Source organism: Theobroma umbraticum, unplaced genomic scaffold (assembly GCF_002168275.2).
Source record: "Theobroma umbraticum cultivar Fairchild unplaced genomic scaffold, ASM216827v3 scaffold_130.0, whole genome shotgun sequence".
Lineage (NCBI taxonomy): Eukaryota > Viridiplantae > Streptophyta > Magnoliopsida > Malvales > Malvaceae > Theobroma > Theobroma umbraticum.
Genome location: NW_018397264.1, coordinates 8,038,463 through 8,059,039, shown reverse-complemented (window position 1 = coordinate 8,059,039; position 20,577 = coordinate 8,038,463). Strand labels below are relative to the sequence as shown.

General features: G+C 38.7%; 3 protein-coding genes across 7 annotated transcripts; 2 read left to right on the top strand and 1 right to left on the bottom strand.

Annotated features, from left to right (window-relative positions):
• The first annotated feature begins 490 nt into the window (after positions 1 to 490).
• GPK1 (glyoxysomal protein kinase 1) lies at positions 491 to 4,785 on the top strand. Its single transcript, XM_021435360.2, has 8 exons — positions 491 to 823; positions 1,433 to 2,078; positions 2,194 to 2,298; positions 2,483 to 2,605; positions 2,690 to 2,860; positions 3,059 to 3,188; positions 3,523 to 3,735; positions 3,971 to 4,785. Exons 2-8 carry the CDS (start codon positions 1,453 to 1,455, stop codon positions 4,094 to 4,096), a joined length of 1,494 nt encoding a protein of 497 aa, XP_021291035.1. The 5' UTR covers positions 491 to 823; positions 1,433 to 1,452; the 3' UTR covers positions 4,097 to 4,785.
• Positions 4,786 to 5,238: 453 nt separating this feature from the next.
• Positions 5,239 to 8,865, bottom strand: LOC110421709 (pto-interacting protein 1-like). 4 transcript variants are annotated; one of them, XM_021435363.2, is made up of 8 exons: positions 8,576 to 8,865; positions 7,620 to 7,722; positions 7,212 to 7,465; positions 6,995 to 7,121; positions 6,555 to 6,828; positions 6,088 to 6,220; positions 5,903 to 5,989; positions 5,239 to 5,709 (listed from the first exon to the last, which is right to left on the bottom strand). In XM_021435363.2, the coding sequence occupies exons 1-8, from the start codon at positions 8,693 to 8,695 to the stop codon at positions 5,575 to 5,577; spliced, it is 1,233 nt and encodes a 410-aa protein (XP_021291038.1). In that variant the 5' UTR covers positions 8,696 to 8,865; the 3' UTR covers positions 5,239 to 5,574. The 4 variants fall into 4 exon arrangements, with proteins under 4 accessions (XP_021291038.1, XP_021291036.1, XP_021291039.1 ...); XM_021435361.2 differs by having other exon boundaries at positions 7,212 to 7,477; positions 8,576 to 8,864; XM_021435364.1 differs by having other exon boundaries at positions 7,212 to 7,477; positions 7,620 to 7,712; positions 8,576 to 8,713.
• A 4,024-nt stretch (positions 8,866 to 12,889) lies between these two features.
• On the top strand, positions 12,890 to 20,571 carry LOC110421089 (squamosa promoter-binding-like protein 1). 2 transcript variants are annotated; one of them, XM_021434559.2, is made up of 10 exons: positions 12,890 to 14,082; positions 14,318 to 14,499; positions 15,975 to 16,618; positions 17,204 to 17,278; positions 17,367 to 17,474; positions 17,566 to 17,683; positions 17,858 to 17,999; positions 18,166 to 18,316; positions 18,968 to 19,606; positions 19,958 to 20,571. In XM_021434559.2, exons 1-10 carry the CDS (start codon positions 13,499 to 13,501, stop codon positions 20,411 to 20,413), a joined length of 3,099 nt encoding a protein of 1,032 aa, XP_021290234.1. In that variant the 5' UTR covers positions 12,890 to 13,498; the 3' UTR covers positions 20,414 to 20,571. The 2 variants fall into 2 exon arrangements, with proteins under 2 accessions (XP_021290234.1, XP_089640476.1); XM_089784350.1 differs by having other exon boundaries at positions 13,967 to 14,082; positions 14,256 to 14,499.
• Positions 20,572 to 20,577: the final 6 nt, after the last annotated feature.

Genomic DNA, 20,577 nt, shown 5'->3' with positions numbered 1-20,577 from the left:
AAAAAAAAAAAAAGGTAAAAGAATCCACAGAACTCAAGGATGAAGATTATGGTACATAATAAATGGTCATAATGAGGGCATGAAGTACTGTGCTTTGGGGTACTTTCTGTTTATTTTGACCTTTTAACCTCTTTCACATGTTCTCGCTTTCACCTTGTTTCCTGTAATCATACTCATACCCCCACTCTCTCCTGCTTTTTTTTTTTTAGTCAGTGTTTGACTGCAAAGAAAACACTAACAGTACTAGTAATAGTACTAAGGAAAAGAGATTCACTCAGGAAATGGAATTGAACTAAATTTACATGAACGAAGATAAAAGAATAAAGAGGAGACCCACAAACGGTTTTTAGTTTTAAGTGTTATAGTATGTGTGTGTATATATATATATATATATATATGTATATTCTGTGTAAGTTTCAGATTATATGTCACTTTCCCATTTAGAAACGTTTCCAATAATATATAATAATAATAGAAAAATAGAAAAAAAAAGTGAAGAAACAGCAAAGAAAGCTTCCAATTGTTCTGTAAGCTGCTTCTGTTTCACTGTTAATGTGAGGCATGTCTTTCCTTATTACCAACCACTGACAACTCCACATCTTCTTCTTATTACCCAAAACCCCAAAACCAAACCCATTTCTCAAGAACCCAGACACATGGAAACCATACACCAATCCTTTCTTTTTGACAATGCAGCACCCCACTTTCTAGCCTCTCAGTGTGCTTCCCTGTGGGTTTTTCGCCTTTCTTCTTTATAAACACCCATAGTCTTAAAGTTTGCTCTCTTTGCTCTTTTTCCTCTCACCAGCACTGTCTCTACAAGGTTTGTTTTGATTCATTTGCTCTTCGTTGTGCTTATTGGCATCTAATGCTCAAAGTTTTGATTTTTTGATTGATCTCGTCAAATGATGCCTGAAATTCGTGTGTTTATTTTTTCGTTGGAAATATGATATCTGGTTCGGCCTGAATCTTTAATTATATGTGATGATTTGTCAAATGTAGGGTGTGTGTTGGAAATGTGATGCCTATTTCTATTTGATTTTGATATTTGTTTATTATTTGAAAACGTTTTGGTAATCGGTGGACTTTGATTTTAAGAAAACTCTTTGCTTTCCTTTTAGCTTCTCTCTGTGGTTGAGGGGCCTTTGGGTTCTTTTCTGGAAACTTGATTGTGGTTGAAGGTCTGCCTTTCTTATCACTCTGTTGCTCCTTATCTTTCTGAATTTTCTTTCCTAACTTTTTTTCCCTGAAACTTATTAGCCACTTTTTCTCTTTATATGCACATATATTCAGTTTAATATCTTATTCGATTAGATTGGAAAATTTTCCTTCATAAATCAATTAAATTTTTGAATAAATGCAAAACATGTAGCAGTTTTTAATTATTAGCTGCAGGATGTGGTTTAAGTTGTTTTAGTTAAACATTTTTCAGGCATCTTGGTGCTGGTGAAAATGGCGTCTGATCTGAACAAATCTCTGTCAAAAACATACATTGGTCTGCAGTTGTGGGTACTTATTGTAATTGGCTTAGGAGTGGTTTTTTTGGTTATCCTTGGCATATCTCTGTGGCTTAGTTTTCGGAAGAAATCCAAAAGGGCTAATGACATCCTTCCTGTAAGGCAAGCGCCTTATGTTTCAGAGGAAATTAAAGAGATAAGAGTTGATCAAGTTTCAGCAAACAATGGTGGTCTGAACACCCTTAATGATAAATTCAGTGACAGAGATTCAGAGAAGGTTGTATTTAGTGTAGATAATGGAGATGATAGTGGCCAGTCAGGTTCCTTTAATCATGTGGAGAAAGATGTTAAAGGATCTCAACCAGGAGAAGAGGGAGGCAACGGGACAGTTTCCACATACAGGCCTTCTTCACATCCTTTGACTGCTCCTTCACCTTTGTCTGGCCTGCCTGAATTTTCACACCTGGGCTGGGGTCATTGGTTTACTCTGAGAGACCTACAGCTTTCAACTAACCGGTTTTCAAAGGATAATATTATTGGTGATGGTGGATATGGAGTTGTTTATAGAGGCAATCTGATTAATGGGACCCCTGTAGCTGTTAAAAAGCTCCTTAACAATCCGTATGTTGCCGAGAAGCTTATTTTTGTGGAAGATTAATTCTGTTGTTTCTGTTATGCTGTCCATAGCTTGTACGGTTAATTGATAATGATTCTATGTTTTGTTTTTCCTTTCTAGGGGACAAGTAGACAAGGATTTCAGGGTGGAAGTTGAAGCCATTGGTCATGTGCGGCATAAAAACTTAGTTCGACTTCTTGGTTACTGCATTGAGGGAACACAAAGGTACCATGTTTATCTACTCCCTATGATTTGGCAAGTTGAGCAGGCTGCTTGTGGCCTTGTATCCCTTTATGAGAGTTAAAGTTAATGAATTTTTACCTCTATGTGTCAGTGTTCTTGTAATCTGTGGCATAGAAAGGAAAGACAGATTACTGATATTTTGTAAATTTTCCGCTACATAATCCAGGTTGTTGGTTTATGAATATGTCAATAATGGCAATTTGGAGCAATGGCTCCGTGGAGATATGTGTCACAAGGGATATCTTACTTGGGAGGCTCGAATAAAGATTCTTCTTGGCACCGCCAAGGCGTAAGTCTTCCTTTAACTAAATCCTGGTTGTTAGTGCTTACCTTGGGTTTAATCTCATTTGCTACTCAAAACTAAATGCTGCAGGCTGGCTTATTTGCATGAGGCTATTGAACCAAAAGTTGTGCATAGAGACATAAAATCAAGTAATATATTGATTGATGACAACTTTGATGCTAAGATATCTGATTTTGGTCTGGCCAAATTGCTAGGTGACGGGAAAAGTTATATCACAACCAGAGTTATGGGTACCTTTGGGTGAGAATAATGCCCTTGCTCGACATTCAACTACCTTGACTTTTTCCAATTTCACTAGTCCATTCATTCTCCTTTTCAGTTTTAGGTTTTTTTTTTTTGTTTTAATTTATGCACTACCTTTTGTTTTTTGTATCATTAAAGAAGTTAAAAATATCATTAGTTAATGTAGTCTTTCCTCCTGCTTGCATGATTTCCAAGTTATGTTGCTCCAGAATATGCCAACTCTGGCCTTCTGAATGAGAAGAGTGATGTTTATAGCTTTGGTGTTGTGCTCTTAGAAGCAATTACTGGAAGATACCCAGTAGATTATGGTCGCCCTCAGCCTGAGGTAAGGAAGAACACTTCTTTATTAGCATAGGTTGACATTTTAAAAAGGCTTTTATGTGCTGTGCTTCTTCTGAGAGTTATTTGTTGTTATGAGATGTTTTTATCATTCATGTACTTTTACCTGACAGATGTTTGCTTTGAAGTTTGTAATTCCTGTGTACCAGAATCACATATGCATAAAAATACCCTAAAGCTCTTTGCAGCCTTGATTATTTCCTGATGCCAATTTTATATCTAATGCTTTTGTTTATTCATTCTTCCTACCCAACAATTAAGGACATGAGACACTTGATATAAAGTGTTTTTGACATGACCACGTTTTATGGTGAACTCAGGTAAATATGGTTGAATGGCTAAAGATGATGGTTCAACTCAGACGCTCAGAGGAAGTAGTTGACCCAAACATTGAGACTAGACCATCAACTAGTGCTCTGAAACGGGCTCTTTTAACTGCTTTGAGATGTGTTGATCCTGATGCTGATAAAAGACCAAAGATGAGTCAGGTTGTTCGCATGCTTGAATCAGAGGAGTATCCTATTCCTCGAGAGGTTTGATTCTGATACTTTCCAGTAATCACATTACTTTGCATTATTACCTCAACTGTATATCAAAGGAAACTTGAGGAAGTTGCACTGTTTTTCTTATGAAATAATGGTCGTACTCAATGCCAGAAGTACAGGCTAGAGCCTAGAGGATAGCAACTTCTTGCTTTAGATAAATTGCCCAGTTTACTGTTGTAACTCTAGCTTGACTCTTAAAATATATCCTGGATGAAATTTTCAGGATAGAAGACGCAGAAGGAATCAGGCAGTGAATTCAGATGCTGATCCTCTGAGGAAAAACTCTGATGCTGATAGGAGTGATGATCCAGATTTAAGGTTGGACGGTAGAATGCCTCATCACCAGTAAACTTGGGGGCAAAATGGTTTTAGAAGTGGAGAACAAGGGCAACCAACATCCGTACATCTGTTAATATTCTGATGCCTTCAAATGGCCTATAGTTGAGATTGAAGACGCGGAGCAGATGCAGGCAACTGATGGAATTTCTTCCTTTTGAGCTTTGAATTACATATCTATTTCTAGATTGTAGAGAAGATTAGTTCGTGTCCGGAATTGGCATTGTCATGAGGCAACATTGCCACTGGATTTTCTGTACAGTTTTTTTTTTTTCCCATTACATGGTCTAGGACTTATAGTTCAATTTTATGAATTTTTGCTGCTGGGATGGAGAAAATGAAAAGAAAAACAGTACGAAATCTGACGAGAGTACAGGGACGGCAAGTACCACTTTAAACTTGTGTCCGTTGGATACTTGTGTAAGCAATGTTGAAAAACAAAGCTGCAGGCTGGGGTTGTGATTTAGTATTTGGAAGAATATTTCTGCTGAAGTAGTAATAATTCAAGCTGAAAATTATGACCTTGGCACCGCTCCGGTGGGTCCATGTGCTGAGCTGGTTGGCGTCTCCCATGTGCATATGATGGGTCAAAAGTCTGTTTTCGGGTGGCAGATTGTACTATTATTTCTGGTCCTAAGTTGTTCTTAATGGTGGATGTCTATCCGTTGACTTGAACAGTGGCAGTCGCCGGCCAATTAACAACTCCACTTCACATTGGACCCAGACATAACTGGTTTCTCTTATTTTTCAATTTTGTCTTGTTTGGTGAAATAGAAGGAAGAGTAGCTTAACGGGGAGGTAATCGAGATTTGCATGTGATTATCCAGGGGAGGGGCTACAATAAGTGCGCACCATGTGCAGCGGGGTTGGCATCTAACACATGGTTTTCGCCCCAGTGGTGGCAGCATTCCCATTTCAGTTTTCAAACTTGTCCATTCAACAAGTCTCTCCAACGTCTGTTGCTTCTCCACGCTCTCAAACGTCACGATCCTGGGATGGAATGCATCATCAGGAACAGAGGGCTACCATATACACAAAAGTTGGACTATTTTGGCCTGGTTCAAACATGAAACATCTACAGCTGCTTTGGTTTTTTAGCAGGTTTCCCATTTAAATTAAATTGCCCAATCTCAAATATAACACAAGCAAAAGAAAGAAACAAAGAAATGGATCCAACCCAGTTGCAGTGCACGTAATATGGTTTGATTCTTCTTAAAAAATTTATCTAACAAACCCATCTTCTGGTGTAATAAATGCTGGAAAGCCATAGCGATTTATCTCCTCCTTTCCTCTACTTCCCTCTATTGAACTCAATTATAATGATATGATTATGATTTGATGATTGATAAATAATACAAGTATATGATGGGGTTGAGGATGGTAGGTGGCAGCTGATCTTAAACTAATTAAAAGCACCCACTCACAAAAGGAAACAAATCACATCGTCAGACCGAATTTGAACAACTAAAGGGTTCATCCCCATGGAGGAATTCACGAGTGTCGCGTTTCACTGTGGGAAGCTGCAGGCCGAGTGTTCAGAAGGGGCTGAAGAGCTTTCACTACGATGCTCATATTAGGTCGAAAATCAGCTTCATATTGCACGCACAAGGCAGCAACAGCAGCCAGCTGTTTTCAATATGTAATGTCACAAGAAACATCATCAGTTAGACTTGGAAGCAAAGCAGTGCACCAATATCAACGACAAGTTAAAAGTTTTTAATTCAGCAAAATGCAAACCAACTTGAAAAAAGCTAGCAAATGACACAAGAAATAATTAACGTTGACAAAGTCCAAAGATAGATATCATCTCCATCAATACCTTTGCAACTGCCATGGGAGGGTATTCTCCATTCAGTCTAGCATCAACACACTGCTTCACCTTGTCTTCACTAAGTTTTGGAGTTGCCTGATACAGTCCAGAATGGTGTAAGGACAAAGCTTGGAGATATGATATAAACATGACAGTAACGAAAAAAGACATAGATGAACCCAAAGCAATAGTACCCATGTCACAAGACTCTGCTGTCCACGTGGCAATGTATGATCAACAGGTTTACGTCCAGTTAAGAGCTCCAGCAGGATAACACCAAAGCTGTAAACATCACTCTTAGAACTAAGCGTTCCAGTCATTGCATATCTGCCATCAGGAATCACAAGCAATTAGATCAGTTTCATACTATCATGTGTGGTTGGTTTGTTTCTGACAAAGGACAACTATAAGAGAGAGGACGTATTAACTTAGTGATTATTCTTTCTAGCTCTGTTCTTAATCTGCATTTTCGATTAAACCGATCCGTTACTCTTATTCAGCAAGATGGAAATTCATTAACTTAATGAGATAGTCTTAGGTAGTTATGAGGCGGTAAGCACCAGATTAATGCTGCCTTAATGCGAAGGAAGAAACTTAAACAGAGGTGAAAACTATAGTAATAGAATATAGAGAAGGCAAGGTGAAGGAGCAACATAATTACTCTGGAGCATGATAACCAAAGGTTCCAAGAACTCGTGTAGAATGGAGACGAGCTGCCATATCGGGGGCTTGATTTGACAAATCAAAATCAGCAATCTTAGCAACATCATCATCAAAAAGAAGTAAATTGCTGGACTTAATGTCACGGTGGATTATATGAGGCCGTGCCTTCTCGTGCAAATATCCAAGGCCTTTGGCTGCCCCAACTGCAATTTTGACTCTCTGAGTCCATGATAGAAGTGGACCTGGCTCTGCTGCTTTCACACCTTTCTTTCCTATATAGTTCGTTCACAAATTGGATGATTGTATCACTAGTATATATTCAATTCAAACAGGGAAAGAGAACTTGTTATTCATTAAAACTGAAACCATGCCTCCTTTCATTTGATAGGATGAAATCATAACTACAGAGGAAGAGGATAATGACATGATGTCACGTACCATGAAGCATATCATGGAGAGATCCATTAGAAGCGTACTCATAGGCCAGGACACGGAGAGAGCCATCAACACAGTAACCAACAAGCTCAACCACGTTATCATGTTTTAGTCTTGACACCATGGATACCTGTTAAGCTATGTGATTTGAATTTGAATACTGTATTGTAATACATGTCTGCATTTTTTTTATATAAAATGAAATTTCTTTAGGTCCAACCTGCGCTAGAAATTCCTGGTCTGGCTGCTTACTGGAATCCAACTTTTTGATGGCTGCAGCCTGCCCACTTTTGAGAATGCCATAGTATACTCTTCCGTAAGACCCCTCACCAATTACGGATTTTGTACCAAAATTATCTGTCATTTCCTTAAGCTCATCCACTGAAATTGCAGGGACGGCAATAGGTTGAATAGTAACAGACTGTGTATCCCTTGTTACTGCTTCTTGGACGAGACAACCTCCAGCAGTATTGCCTACATGAGCACCTGCTTAGTTTCATGTTAATCAAACCAGAACTCATAACGGGTGGGAGGAAAATCAAATTTAAAGGAAGAGAAGCAGAAAAAGGGAATCTTAGGACGATCTAACACATTATTACAAAGATAGAGCTTGAGAATGTAGAATTACTTGCAGGGTTATTTGGCATGAACGATCCATTTTCAGAAGCTTTATGAATATCATCTTCTTCACAACAGCTGAAGCAACTCATGTGACTTTCTCCTGATAGAATCTTATTCAATGAGTAAGAAAAAATGAGACTTGCGCTTGCACATTTTAAAATGATTCCCTTACAACACAAAAAAATAGCAGCATAAATTCCAAATGGCTGGTGTACTATACTATTGTTGGATAAAGGAATTCTTGAGTTCAAATATTCCAAATGATGATTATGAAGATGTATTATTAAATACATATGACTTGTGGCAAGCAAATCAGCACCCACTGCAAATTTTGATCTCTCAGGATTTGGTCTACTTCCTCTTTACCAATAGCCTAAGCCTACCCAACGCATTCTTATTGTTCTAAACAGGGATTCTGAATTCTTCCCAAATTTTTGGTATGACGGATGGTTTGACCGTGAAAGTAATACCTTACTGTTATAAAAGCGTGAATGCGAAAGCATATGATTAATAGTTGGCATCGAAACATATTAAACTTCCATTTCCGTAAACATCAAAACCAGAGGCTACCAGAAGAAGTCCATTACAAGAACAAGAACAATGTCATAACCATATGATATAATGATCAAATTAATTAAGCAATGTCTTTTTAATCATCTAAAAGCCGATCAATGCGATTCCTACTTTCACCATCAACCTCTTACTCTCATTAAAGCTTATCATATCATTCTTCTGATATTGAAAAGAGCAGTTTTAAACATTTAAATTTATGCTATCATAATTCCCTTTTTTTTTTATTACCCTCAGCAGCCAATACGAAAAGAACAGAGAAAATTTATGCTACAAGAAAACTGATCAAACACATGAAAAATCATGACTAAAAGAACCAAAGAAACAAGACCCAGTTTCGAGAAAGAAGAATTAAACACAAACAAAAACCATAAAAAAAGAAAAAGAAGTTACCTTGATTAGTATTAGTATAATTGACAAAACTCGAAAGTCAGTGGCTGCGTCAAGTCTGTGTGTTAAGTTGGTATTGCTCTGCGACTGAAAACAGAGTTTCAGATTGGATTTACCAAACATGCAGCAATTCTACTATATATCATATACATATACTACTGTATTATTATTATGAGGGGAAGAAAGAGAGGAGACATTTTGGGGTTGTGTGTTGGTCTGTCCTTGTCTAGTTGTCTGGACTTTTATACCTCTCTATTCTTAGACTCTCAATTCTAGGTTTTAGCACAAAATTGGTGTGTGTGAGTGTGAATGAATGCGAATGAAGGAAGTAAAAATTTTATTCACTGTCGTGCTTCTTTCCTTAAGTTGTGTCGTATCCCGTACGTGATTTTCTCTGTCTTTTGACTGTTGGTTTGTGTCATGACTCAAACCTTGGAGACCCTCATATTCAAACCTTAAATATGAGTAGAAAAAACATTGATTTTGTGCTTTGTTGGCTTTGCTGGAATTGGCTGGAAAGGAGGAAACCCCATGTGCCATGCCATGCATTCGCTACAGAAATTATTCTCCTAGCTGCATATGCAAGAGCAAGGCCATCACTTTTTCTCTGATAAAAATAGCAATGGTTATTCATGTCATTATCTGTTAAATCACTTTACACAGGTTGTAGCATTCTTATCTCTCTGTTCTTTGATGGAATGGAAGGCTGTACCAATCTTTAATTATCTGCAGTTGCAACATGCAATTCATTAGTCCTTTTCTTCTCTTGACGCTAGATCCATATCTCGGGCCTATATTACATGGGTTGCCCGATTTTCTTCTTGTTGTACTGATAGAGTGGCCCAAGTCCACATATCCATAACATAACATCCAAGGAAGGTTTGCCTAAACAGATGGTTGGTGTGGTGAGATAAAAATAAAATGTATTGGTGACCGTGAGTGTTGATGCTGGTCGACATATGTGGTTTGAGTTTTGTTGGGTTTTAATTTTGACTCTGGATTGCAGGAGGGATAGGGTGCTGATTTTTGCTGGATTGACTCGCACCAGGTCTTCTGTTTTGATGCTCAGATTTAGCAAGAGTTGGGAACAGTGAATTTGTTCTCATGTCTTACTTATTTCTGACTGGTTGTTTGTCTATTGTTTTGGCTATTTTCCCCGGTTAGCGCAGGCTTATTGGTCCATTGGTGAAAAGGGAAAGAGTTGGTTACTCTGTTTCTGCAGAATAAGGAGGGGATACTGGTGTTTTTGTTACCAGTTTGTTTTGGGAGGGTCAAGACTGGCTGCCAATCAGTCGTCTACTCTCCTTTCTTTGTTTTTGGACTCCCTCTCTGGAATGAATGATTCTTAATTTTCAAAAAAAGAAAAAAAAAGTATTGGAATATCAATATTCCACATCATGTTATATATTAATATTGTGTACCAACAAGGAGGCGCCCCATTTGACTAAGACTCACCAATGGAACAAGTGTCGAATATGACAATGTTAGGTGGGCTAACGTATTTCAATGATTAATCTGGTCTTTAGGCTACATCTACATGGTAATTTAAGTATATAAATTTGTGCAATTAAAGTCAATTATATTTCTGAATGAATTGGCTGCTAGTGTAGTAGTGCAATTTACCTGGCTTCTATGGTGTTAGTGTTGTAGTAATGGAACAACCAGTAGTAATAATGGCTCTTATTTTCCTAACAGAGTCCGGGTCCCGGTCCCAATCCCATCCCCATCCCTTAGTGGGAAGGACATGGTACTATATTTCCATGTCAAGGATGCTTCCTCATCCCTTCCTTTGTTTCATTTTTATCATTGGCCATCAAAATATCTCCATTCCCGAATATTCCTCTCTCTCCTCTTCTTCAGCAGTAAAAGAGGACGACCAACATTAGTTCTATAATTTTGGACATGTAATAGCTAGAATGATTGTCCAAGTTACATAAAGTTTGATCTGCATTAATTTTGAGCAATGTAATCCAGTTGTCAGCACTGCAGTTATGAGTTGTAAGCAGTCTAATTAGAAACAATTACTAAACCAAGCCTTCTTCAAATACATGCATGGGGGAATCAGATTGAAGAGTACTCAAGAATCGACCACCACCCCCTCTTCGTCCCTCAACGTCTCATCAATTCTTGCTACCTAATTACGACAATTTATGACTCATGAAGATCATCCAACGCTGTTAAATTAACTAGGTATGCAATGCAATATCCTTTGGAGGTCCTAGATTTGCAATTCTTCCTGCTCTTTCTACTTCTAGGTTGACTTGACTGCATCAATAACATGTGCTGTGCAATGGGCAGTAATGGGGTTGGCTTGGACTCCCAAATATACACGGCCTCCTCTCCGCACGACGAGCTACTCACATCTGTACATTTGGTCCAGATTGCCCATCAAGCTCCATCCTCCGTACTTCACATGAGCTGCCCTGCCAACCATTTCCTCTGGGGACCGCATCGCATCGTTGATATCTACATTTTGTTTTGGATTAGGCACATGACTTCTTTGGATTCTTATTCTCTAAGGTTGTGGCTTATGCCCCAATTGTTTTCATAATTTTCTTCCCTCAATGATCTCTCCAAATCCATAAATGGAGTTCCAAAAATCATGATGAGAAACTAGAAATGCATCCATAAAGATAAAAAAAATTTAATAATTTGAAGGAAAATGCAACGATGGAGGTCGAGGTCGATGGCGCTGTCCGGTAAGTACATAGTATATATCTAACTGATGACTCATGAACCTGTCATATTGTCCCTTACACCAAGTAAAAAAGGTCCACGAGGTGGTACATTCCAGCCCCTGTGGCTATACCAATTGGAGAAAAAAAAAAGGACATGGTGAAAATTTCGGGGCATCTAAATCTAATCTTACCCCCTTCCCTTGTAGTTCTTTATGTTCTTATCATCTAGGCTAACCCTTCCCTATGCAAAATGAGAATCAATCAGCTATAGTATTAGCTACTGTAGCGTGTACCGTGTACCGTGTACCATATCTATATGCTTGGTAATGGTGGGTCTCCACTCTCCATTCTCCATTTTAATGGATTTGCTGTTTCCATATAGATTTTGGGGTGATATTTATTTTCACCTGATCACTCTACAATGACTCACAATTGATGGATCGAGCACCCGGGTGCCTGGTCCTGATGGAAGGGGGAGGATCTTGAATCTTAATGCAGTGGATACAAATGATTTTTCTGTTTCAAAAACAGTTTTAACAATTTGTGTCTTGAAGTACTTGTCAATCTTTAATGCCAAGAGTATAATTGCTGCAATTTTCTTGCAGCTGTTAAAACTATTACTTCAACTCTTCATGGGCAATTGGGCAGAGAAGGGTCCTGCATGCAAATGGACTCCTTGACCACTGTTGTATTCTGCAGCGTACAGAATACAGAATAATGTTATGGTTCTCAGTGGTTCACAGCTTGTGCTGTGCTTCTTTTGAAAGTACACAAACAAAGCTCGTCTTTGATTCACAACCCTTCCCTTTGGTCAAAGTAACAAGAATCAAATCCAAGAACAAGAATGAAAAACCCGATCTATCTTTACCCTTTATGTCCCTGTTTCAGATTTGAGCTTTGAAAACGTATAGACATAGTAGAAAGCAACTGCCTTGCTTTGGCTAAAACTTGAGCGTCTCCATCATCTCCTATCACTTATATGTTGCTTACTACAAGCAAAGAAGATATATACAAGAAAAACTGTAATGAAATTCTTTAAATCGTAGGTGTACAACAGGTGTAAAGCTATGTTGAAATGCCCGAGTTGAAGCCTGCGGGAAATCAATTTCTATCAGGTTCGATGGAAAAGGTAAACAACTTTTGCTCAGTAGAAGGTCGAAAACCCGAATGCCGCCCCCATCCACTGATCAAACAAGTAAACAGAGAGAATGAAAGAGGGTCCACTGACGGAATGGTCTCAATCACTTTGTCCAGATTCCTCTCCGATGCTACCTAATTCTAATTGCATTTGCATTTGCATTGGAATTGGATGTGTAGCCTTGAAAAATGCACCAGCAAAACACAATGATACTTTCCATTGTTTCCTTTTCATTACTTTTACCTCCCTTTCTTTTACGATTACTCCTTACAGGCACAGCCAAGGGCAAGCCAGCAGGCCATTAGCCACGGCGCCTCAGCCCCTGGGGTGAAAAATTGGCATTCCCAAAGGTTAAATAGAGGGTGTCCACATGTGTAAGGAGTACCATGTTACTAACATTATATTACTGTGTTGAGTTAAAGAGCGAGAGACGCCGGTGTGGGGCATAGATTCCTCATATAATAAATACTAGACTCTTTTAATAAACAAAAAAGTGTTATCTTTTCCTCTCTCTCTCTCTCTCTCTCTCTCTCTCCCCACTGAAACCGCATTTATATCACACAAATCTCTCTCCTAACCTCTTCCTAAATTTTCTCAGCTTATCACCTTCACTTTTGCTTCCAGCACAGCACTGCTTCTTTCTCCGTCTTCCATATTCTCTCCTCCTCACACTCGTCTCTCGGGGGCTGCACTTCATCTCTCAAAGTTCTCGGCAAGTTTCTCTCATTTATTGTTCATGTATTTGTTGTTTTTATGAGGCTGCTCGTTTATGAAGGTTGTTGACCGCTGCTGATCAACTCCAATTCAGCAACTTTCTTGTAATGAAATAAAGGGATGATTTTTTTTATGGAGTTTGAGGTGATCACTGGGTGATTAGACGGCTTTGGACATGTGGGCAGCCCTTATTTGGACTTATGGGTACTGTTTTTGGAATGTTCGCGGTTCAAGAGGGGTAAATCGGATAATGATTATCTGGGTTTAATCTCTTTGGACGATTCAGCTGCGAATTTGTTTGTGGTTTAAAGTTTCATCCTTTTTTATACTGGATTCTTGTTTAATTGAATTGGAATCTTTGCACTTTGCCTTTTTGGGGGATTTTTGAGTTGATGAATGGATGCTAAATTTGGAGGCAAGCCTCATCATGTATATGGTCCAATGGTATCTGATTTGAAATCAGTTGAAAAGAAGAGTGTAGAATGGGATTTGAATGACTGGAAATGGGACGGCGATCTTTTTACAGCTACTCCATTAAATTCCGTGCCATTAGATTGTAGGAGTAGGCAGTTGTTTCCTGTTGGGCCTGAAACTCCGGCAAATGCAGGTTCATCACATACTTCATCTTCTTGTTCAGAACATAACAATCCAGGCAATGAGAAAGGAAAGAGGGAAGTGGAGAAAAGGAGGAGGGTTGTAGTTGGTGAGGATGAGGAGGTAAATGCTGACTCTGCTTCTCTTAATCTAAAGCTTGGAGGGCAAATTTATCCTATCATGGATGACGATGCAAAGTGTGGGAAGAAGACCAAGGTTACTGGCGCTGCTTCTAGTCGTGCAGTGTGTCAAGTGGAGGACTGTAGGGCTGATCTTAGCAATGCCAAGGATTATCATCGACGGCATAAAGTTTGTGATATGCATTCTAAGGCCGGTAAAGCACTGGTGGGTAATGTTATGCAGCGGTTCTGTCAACAGTGTAGCAGGTGGGTTATATTTTAGTACTATTTTTATTTCTGAAACATATAGTACCAAAAACCTGCATCTTAGAGCAGTCATAATTTATGATCCTGATTCTGGCCATTAGATTGATTTCTTTCTGTGCATTTCACATAATTTCTTGTTACTTACCGGAGTTTAGATGCTTTTTCAATTGTAGTCTACATTGCAGAAAATTCTTTTCTCTCCATTTAGATGCAACTTGCTTATACTCATGGGCAGGTTTCATGTTCTTCAAGAGTTTGATGAAGGGAAGCGGAGCTGTCGTAGACGTTTGGCTGGCCACAACAGACGCCGGAGGAAGACACATCCTGATAATGTAGCTACTGCAGGTTCGCTGAATGATGAAAGGAGTAGTAGTTATTTGTTGATTAGTCTTCTGAGGATTCTCTCTAATATGCATTGTAAGTATCTGCTCTAGCCCAAAATTAATTACCTTGCTGCTTAATTAGGAAAGTGATGTCAGTTGGTTGCATAGAAGACCTACCAAATGCTATGGATGAGATTAACACTCCTGGATTTTCTGCTTTATGCACATTGCATTTTACATACCTTGTCTATAAGTCAACCGAATTAGTATCTAGTTTCCTTTATGCGACAGAATATAGATGGATTGACAGTGTTCTTGTTGGCTAACATGCTCTTCATCTCAGACAAAATGCTAGAACTTTATGCTGAACGACATAACACTGGATTTTCGAAGCTTAAAGCTTATATGACCGTCCAAACTTCTAGCTTAATTGGAGCTACAACATTGGTGCCGTTCCTGGAGTCTCTGGTCCTAAATTTTAGTGACTTACCAGAAAATAAGTTCCTGCAAGTCAGCTTCTTTAGCTAAATTATTGGCTGGTAGTAGTTAACAGAAAATAAAGATGAAGGAAAAGTAAACAAGGTGCTTATGGGTCTAAGAGAATTATTGTTTTTTAATAACTTAAATTGTGAAATGAAATCTTAGATGTAGTGATGTTAAATTGGAAAACTTGGGACTGGATATAATTTCCAAATGGCAGAGTCTATGGCACATGATAATTCTGAAAAGCTGTTTCTGCAGTGTTTTCATCATGGCTGGTTATTCTTGGGGATACATTGTGGCAGATTGCTGTTTAAAAACTTATTTTCAGGTACAGTTCATGATTGGAGGAATTACAGGCCATGGGTGCTGGTGGTGTTGATGCCATCTAAAGGTCCAATTCCCATCACCACAGTGACAAAACTTGTGGGAGTTCTGGGTAGAAATTATTATAATCCTGGGTTGGAAAAAATTTTGAAAGTCTCCGTCTATGGTTAAGCTTTGGTAACTCTGAATTTATCAAGGAATTTCGTGCCATGAGCATTCACATTAAGTTTTGAATAGATTGGTGATTTTGCAGATCCTAATGCTTCCCTCTAAAATATAGGAGGGTTAAAATTTACACTCGTAATGCAATTTGGGTTTGAAGATATCTCCATTTGTGTGTACTATCCTTCCCGATAGATCGCATGGAAGTTGTCTAGAAAGGTTTAATGACCAAAATTGATGGTTATGGTCTGATGTGGATGACAGATTTTCTGGTCTATCCTCAACCAATCATGAAGTTGACTCATTGATCCACCTCAATTTTCGGTTCTTTAATTGTGCCACTGAGCAGTGGCTCCTTGGCAGATTCTTGCACTTTAGTTTTGACCTCATTAGTGTTACTGGTTTAAGAAACCTGGAGGATGAAGCTACTTATTTAGATGTTTAGCTTCAACATGTAATCTTTGCTGAAAGTTCATGCTTGTAAAATAATTTTGATATGCTTCCAGTTTATTCATGATATGTTTCCTTACTTTCTCTCTAACTTCCTCCTTCATTCTCCTTCCTTGACTTGAAGATCTTTTGGCTTTTGCAAAATTGCAGCTAACAGCTCTGATCAAACTAAGGATCGAGATCTGCTTTCTCATCTGTTGAGGAGTCTGGCCAGTCTAGGTGGTTCAATTGATGGAAGGAACATATCTGGATTACTTCAAGGTTCTCAAGGTGTATTGAATGCTGCAAGGTCTGTTGGGAATCTTGAAAAAGTGACTGATGTGGTTTCTAATGGTAGTGAACATGCTAGGCCCTCTGGTTCAGGCTCTAAAATAGATGACCCTGCTAATATCCCTGATTGGCAGGGATCTATGGGTCATTGTGGGACTCTACCTGCTGCCAATGTGGCACAGAGAAGAAGCGCTAACAATGATGTTCAGGATGGATGTCTGTCTGGTTCTCCATTTAAAATGCCGATTCCATCAGGAGGCAGCCTTCCATTCAGAGCAAATGCTTCAGAGGCTACTGTTGGGAGATTCAGAATGAATAACATAGACTTGAATAATGTTTATGATGATTCCCAAGACTATGTAGAGAATTTAGAAAGATCTCTGGTTCTTAAAAACCCTGTAAATGAGTCTTTGCATAGCTCTGTCCGTGTGCCAGAATCACACAGGTCAAGTCCACCTCAGTTGAGTGGGAACTCAGATTCAACTTCTAGCCAGTCACCGTCTACTTCCAGTGGAGAGGCTCAGGTTTATTATCATCAGTATTATTTATTTTTGGTGAACTCAACTTCTGTTACCTTTGAAAGTACCTTTCGACTATATTTTAGGGATAGAGAGACAACAGTTGCTTGCAGACTAATACCATCTATATTCTGTTATTTCACTGTGTTCAATTCAATATTGTTGGAGCATAACAATGCTGACCATTGACAGAAGGCTTTTAAGTTATATTTTCCATTTTCTGTATATCTGTCTATCTATGCTTATTGTCCCTAGAGATAGACACTCTTTTATAAACAAGCAACACATATGCATGTGCCATGAAACTCTGTTTCACTTATTTTTCAGTTTTGAGGCAATTATTATTATAAGTTATCCGAAAGGGCTGTTGGACTGTCTCTTATTTATTTTCCAATGTTTTGTACTATAATTTGTGTGTTGTTAAGTATGACTTAGACATTTTGCTATGACTGAGAGAACATAATGATGCAGTGAAATAAGCAACTTGTAATGAAATGTTTTTTATTTGAGTCAAAGCACAAGTATGTGCAGCTACTTTATAGACCTTGAAGGATTTTTTGACTCGAGCATTATTTTCTTACCAATTTTCAGAGTCGCACTGATCGAATTGTTTTTAAGCTCTTTGGAAAGGAACCAAATGGTTTTCCTATTGCTCTACGCAGACAGGTAATTTGAAGAATTGTATAGGTTCAAAATCTATTTCAGAATTCTTCGTGTTGTTGGTTTGATTCTGTGGATAATATTGATCTTTCAGATCCTTGACTGGCTATCCCACAGTCCTACTGACATTGAAAGCTACATAAGACCCGGCTGTGTAATATTAACAATATATCTTCGTTTAAGAGAGTCTGCATGGGAAGAGGTATGCTTTGTCACAGATGGCAAAATGGGAATTGCATTCTAATATTGAGGAAAAGCATTACTGATCCTCCTACTAACTGTCTTATATACAGCTACGCTTTGATTTGGGTTCCAGTTTGAGAAGGTTGGTTGATGTGTCCAACGACTCTTTTTGGAAAACAGGATGGGTGTATGCTAGGGTTCGGCACTCTATCGCATTTATTTATAATGGTTCTGCTCTCTCTCTCTCTGCTAATGTGTTTGTATGTGTCTTATGTGTTTCTCTGTGAGCTTGAAAGATTTTTTAGTCACAGTTTTTCCTTTTCATTTCATTATTAACAAATTTAGTATCTTGTAGTGACATTGCCAGAAGAAAAGCCTATGATTTACCTATCTATGCTGCAGGTCAGGTACTATTGGACACCCCTTTACCTCTGAAAAGCCATAAATGTTGCAGGATCTCAAGCATTAAACCAATTGCTGTGTCTATAACAGAGAGAGTTCAATTTATAGTAAAAGGCTTTAACCTTAATCGGTCCAGCACAAGGTATTTCTTCATTCTCTTTGCATCCAGCTATGCTTTCGTTTCATCCATTTCACTCTGTGAAATAGGATGTGAAGGAGCTTAGAGTTAACAAAAGCTACTATTCAAATAATTTATGTGCCATTAATTTGACTGGACAAGTGCTAACTCCGGCAAGCCTCTGGTTCAGGTTACTGTGTGCAATAGAAGGAAAGTATCTTGTGCAGGAAACTTGTTACGACTTGATGCAGGTTATTGATCCTGTCAACGGACAGGATGAACTCCAGTCCCTTTGCTTCCTTTGCTCCATACCAAATGTTTCTGGCAGAGGATTTATTGAGGTGCTTCCATTGTTTGGTGTTTTCTGATCATGTTCTTTTGTCTTTTTCTTAATCAATGAGGTCCTCTATTGTCTTTTTTACTGTAAAATTTGGTTAGATATAGTAAATTACAAAAATGATAGATCTCGAGTACAAAACTGGGTAGCTTTTATAATGCAGTTGTCAATCTGTTCTCTGTGGTTTGGGAGAGGGGGGATTGTAGATGAAAAGAAAGATGGAAAACGAAAAAGAGGTGTTAGACCTGTTTATTTACAGCGCTAATTCTTAATTTTCCATCCCATTGATGATCAAGAATAATGTTTTTCATCGCTGTCCTGTCACTAAATGAAGGTGGTTATCCTTAATTATTCATATAATTAAGATCTATGGAGCCTTAATGTCTCATTTTCAGTGAAATGTTGTTCCTAAATAGGCATGTGATCTTGTTCGCATACTATCATATGATTTTAAATTAGGCAATCAGGTCTGTGACTTGGAAAAGATCATTAAAAAGACATCAATTAAGTGCTAGTTGAGACCAAGTCTAGGATGATTAAAATAAAAGAAAGACACAAATGAATAGAGATTTGCCAAAATTTTGTTTGTTTCATGCATTGATGTTCTGTCCTGTTCCACTCTAATACAAGGATTTTGGTCATGAGATTCTATCAGGTTGAAGACCATGGACTTAGCAGCACATTTTTTCCATTTATAGTTGCAGAGCAAGAAGTGTGTTCTGAGATCTGTACTCTGGAGGGTGTGATAGAGACAGCTGTGCCTACTGTTGACATCAATAAAAATGCTGAGAAAATGGAATCCAAGAATCAAGCACTGGATTTTATGCATGAAATGGGATGGCTTCTTCACAGAAATCACTTGCATTGGAGGCTGGGTCACTTGAACCCAAATTCAAATCTCTTCCCTTTCAGAAGGTTCAAGTGGCTTATGGAATTCTCCATGGACCATGAGTGGTGTGCCGTAGTGAAGAAACTTCTGGGCATTCTCTTTGATGGAACAGTTGATTTGGGAGACCATAGTTCTATTGAGTTTGCCTTGTTGGATATGTGTCTGCTGCACAAGGCTGTCCAAAGAAATTGCAGGCCCATGGTAGAATTACTATTAAGATATGTCCCAGATAAAGTATTGGATAAGCCAGGATCTGAGCATAAGCCACTGGTGGATGTAAACTACGATGGATTCATCTTTAAACCTAATGTTGCCGGGCCTGCTGGGTTGACTCCTCTTCACGTGGCAGCTAGTAACGAAGGCTCTGAGAATGTCTTAGATGCTTTAACTGATGATCCTGGATTGGTATCTCCTTATGTCTCTCTGCATATTTTTAATATATAATGCATTATGTTGTCATTGGAAAGCATGCTGTTGAGTTTAATTCATGATCCATGTGTGCCCCTCTGCATTCACTTTCTAGCTCAGTGATTTATGATCTTACTTGATTTCTAGATGACTCACTGAGCTTGAACTGCTGATTGATATCTTTGCAGTCCCTCTCTCTCTCTCTCAAACACTTTCATTGGATTTTCTAAACAAAATATTTTTATTTTCTTGGGGTAAAGATTCAGCAATTTCATGGTATGATATTATCTTAAATCACTCCCGTTGGGCTCCTCTTCTACTGCTGATCTGGGTGTGTGCCTTGTCCAGGTGGCAATTGAAGCCTGGAAAAGTGCCCGAGACAGCACAGGTCTGACACCTAATGATTATGCATGCCTTCGGGGTCACTACTCCTACATCCACCTGGTTCAGAGAAAAATCAACAAAAAATCGGAATGTGGACATGTGGTGCTGGATATCTCTGGAACCCGGTTAGACTGCAATTCCCAGCAGAAACTATCAGATGGGACCAGATTGGCAAAAGCATCCAGTCTGGAGACGGAAAAGATTAAGATGAAAGCAAGGCACCAGTGTTGCAGGGCATGTGAACACAAGCTGACTTATGGAAACAGCAGAACAGCCCTGGTATACAGGCCAGCAATGCTGTCGATGGTGGCAATTGCTGCTGTCTGTGTGTGCGTGGCTCTGCTTTTCAAAAGCTCGCCTGAAGTTCTTTATGTATTCCGACCATTCAGGTGGGAATTGCTGAAATATGGGTCTAGCTAAGGTAGTTTCTAGATTCGGGCTGGAACAAGTTGGCAGTCTTTATCTTTTATTCCAGAAGAACCGCGGAACTGTAAGGATATAGATAAGTGGAAAACACACCATAAATGTACTTATGATAGTTCACTTCAATTATAGACATATAGGAAAAGTTCCAACTATGTAGG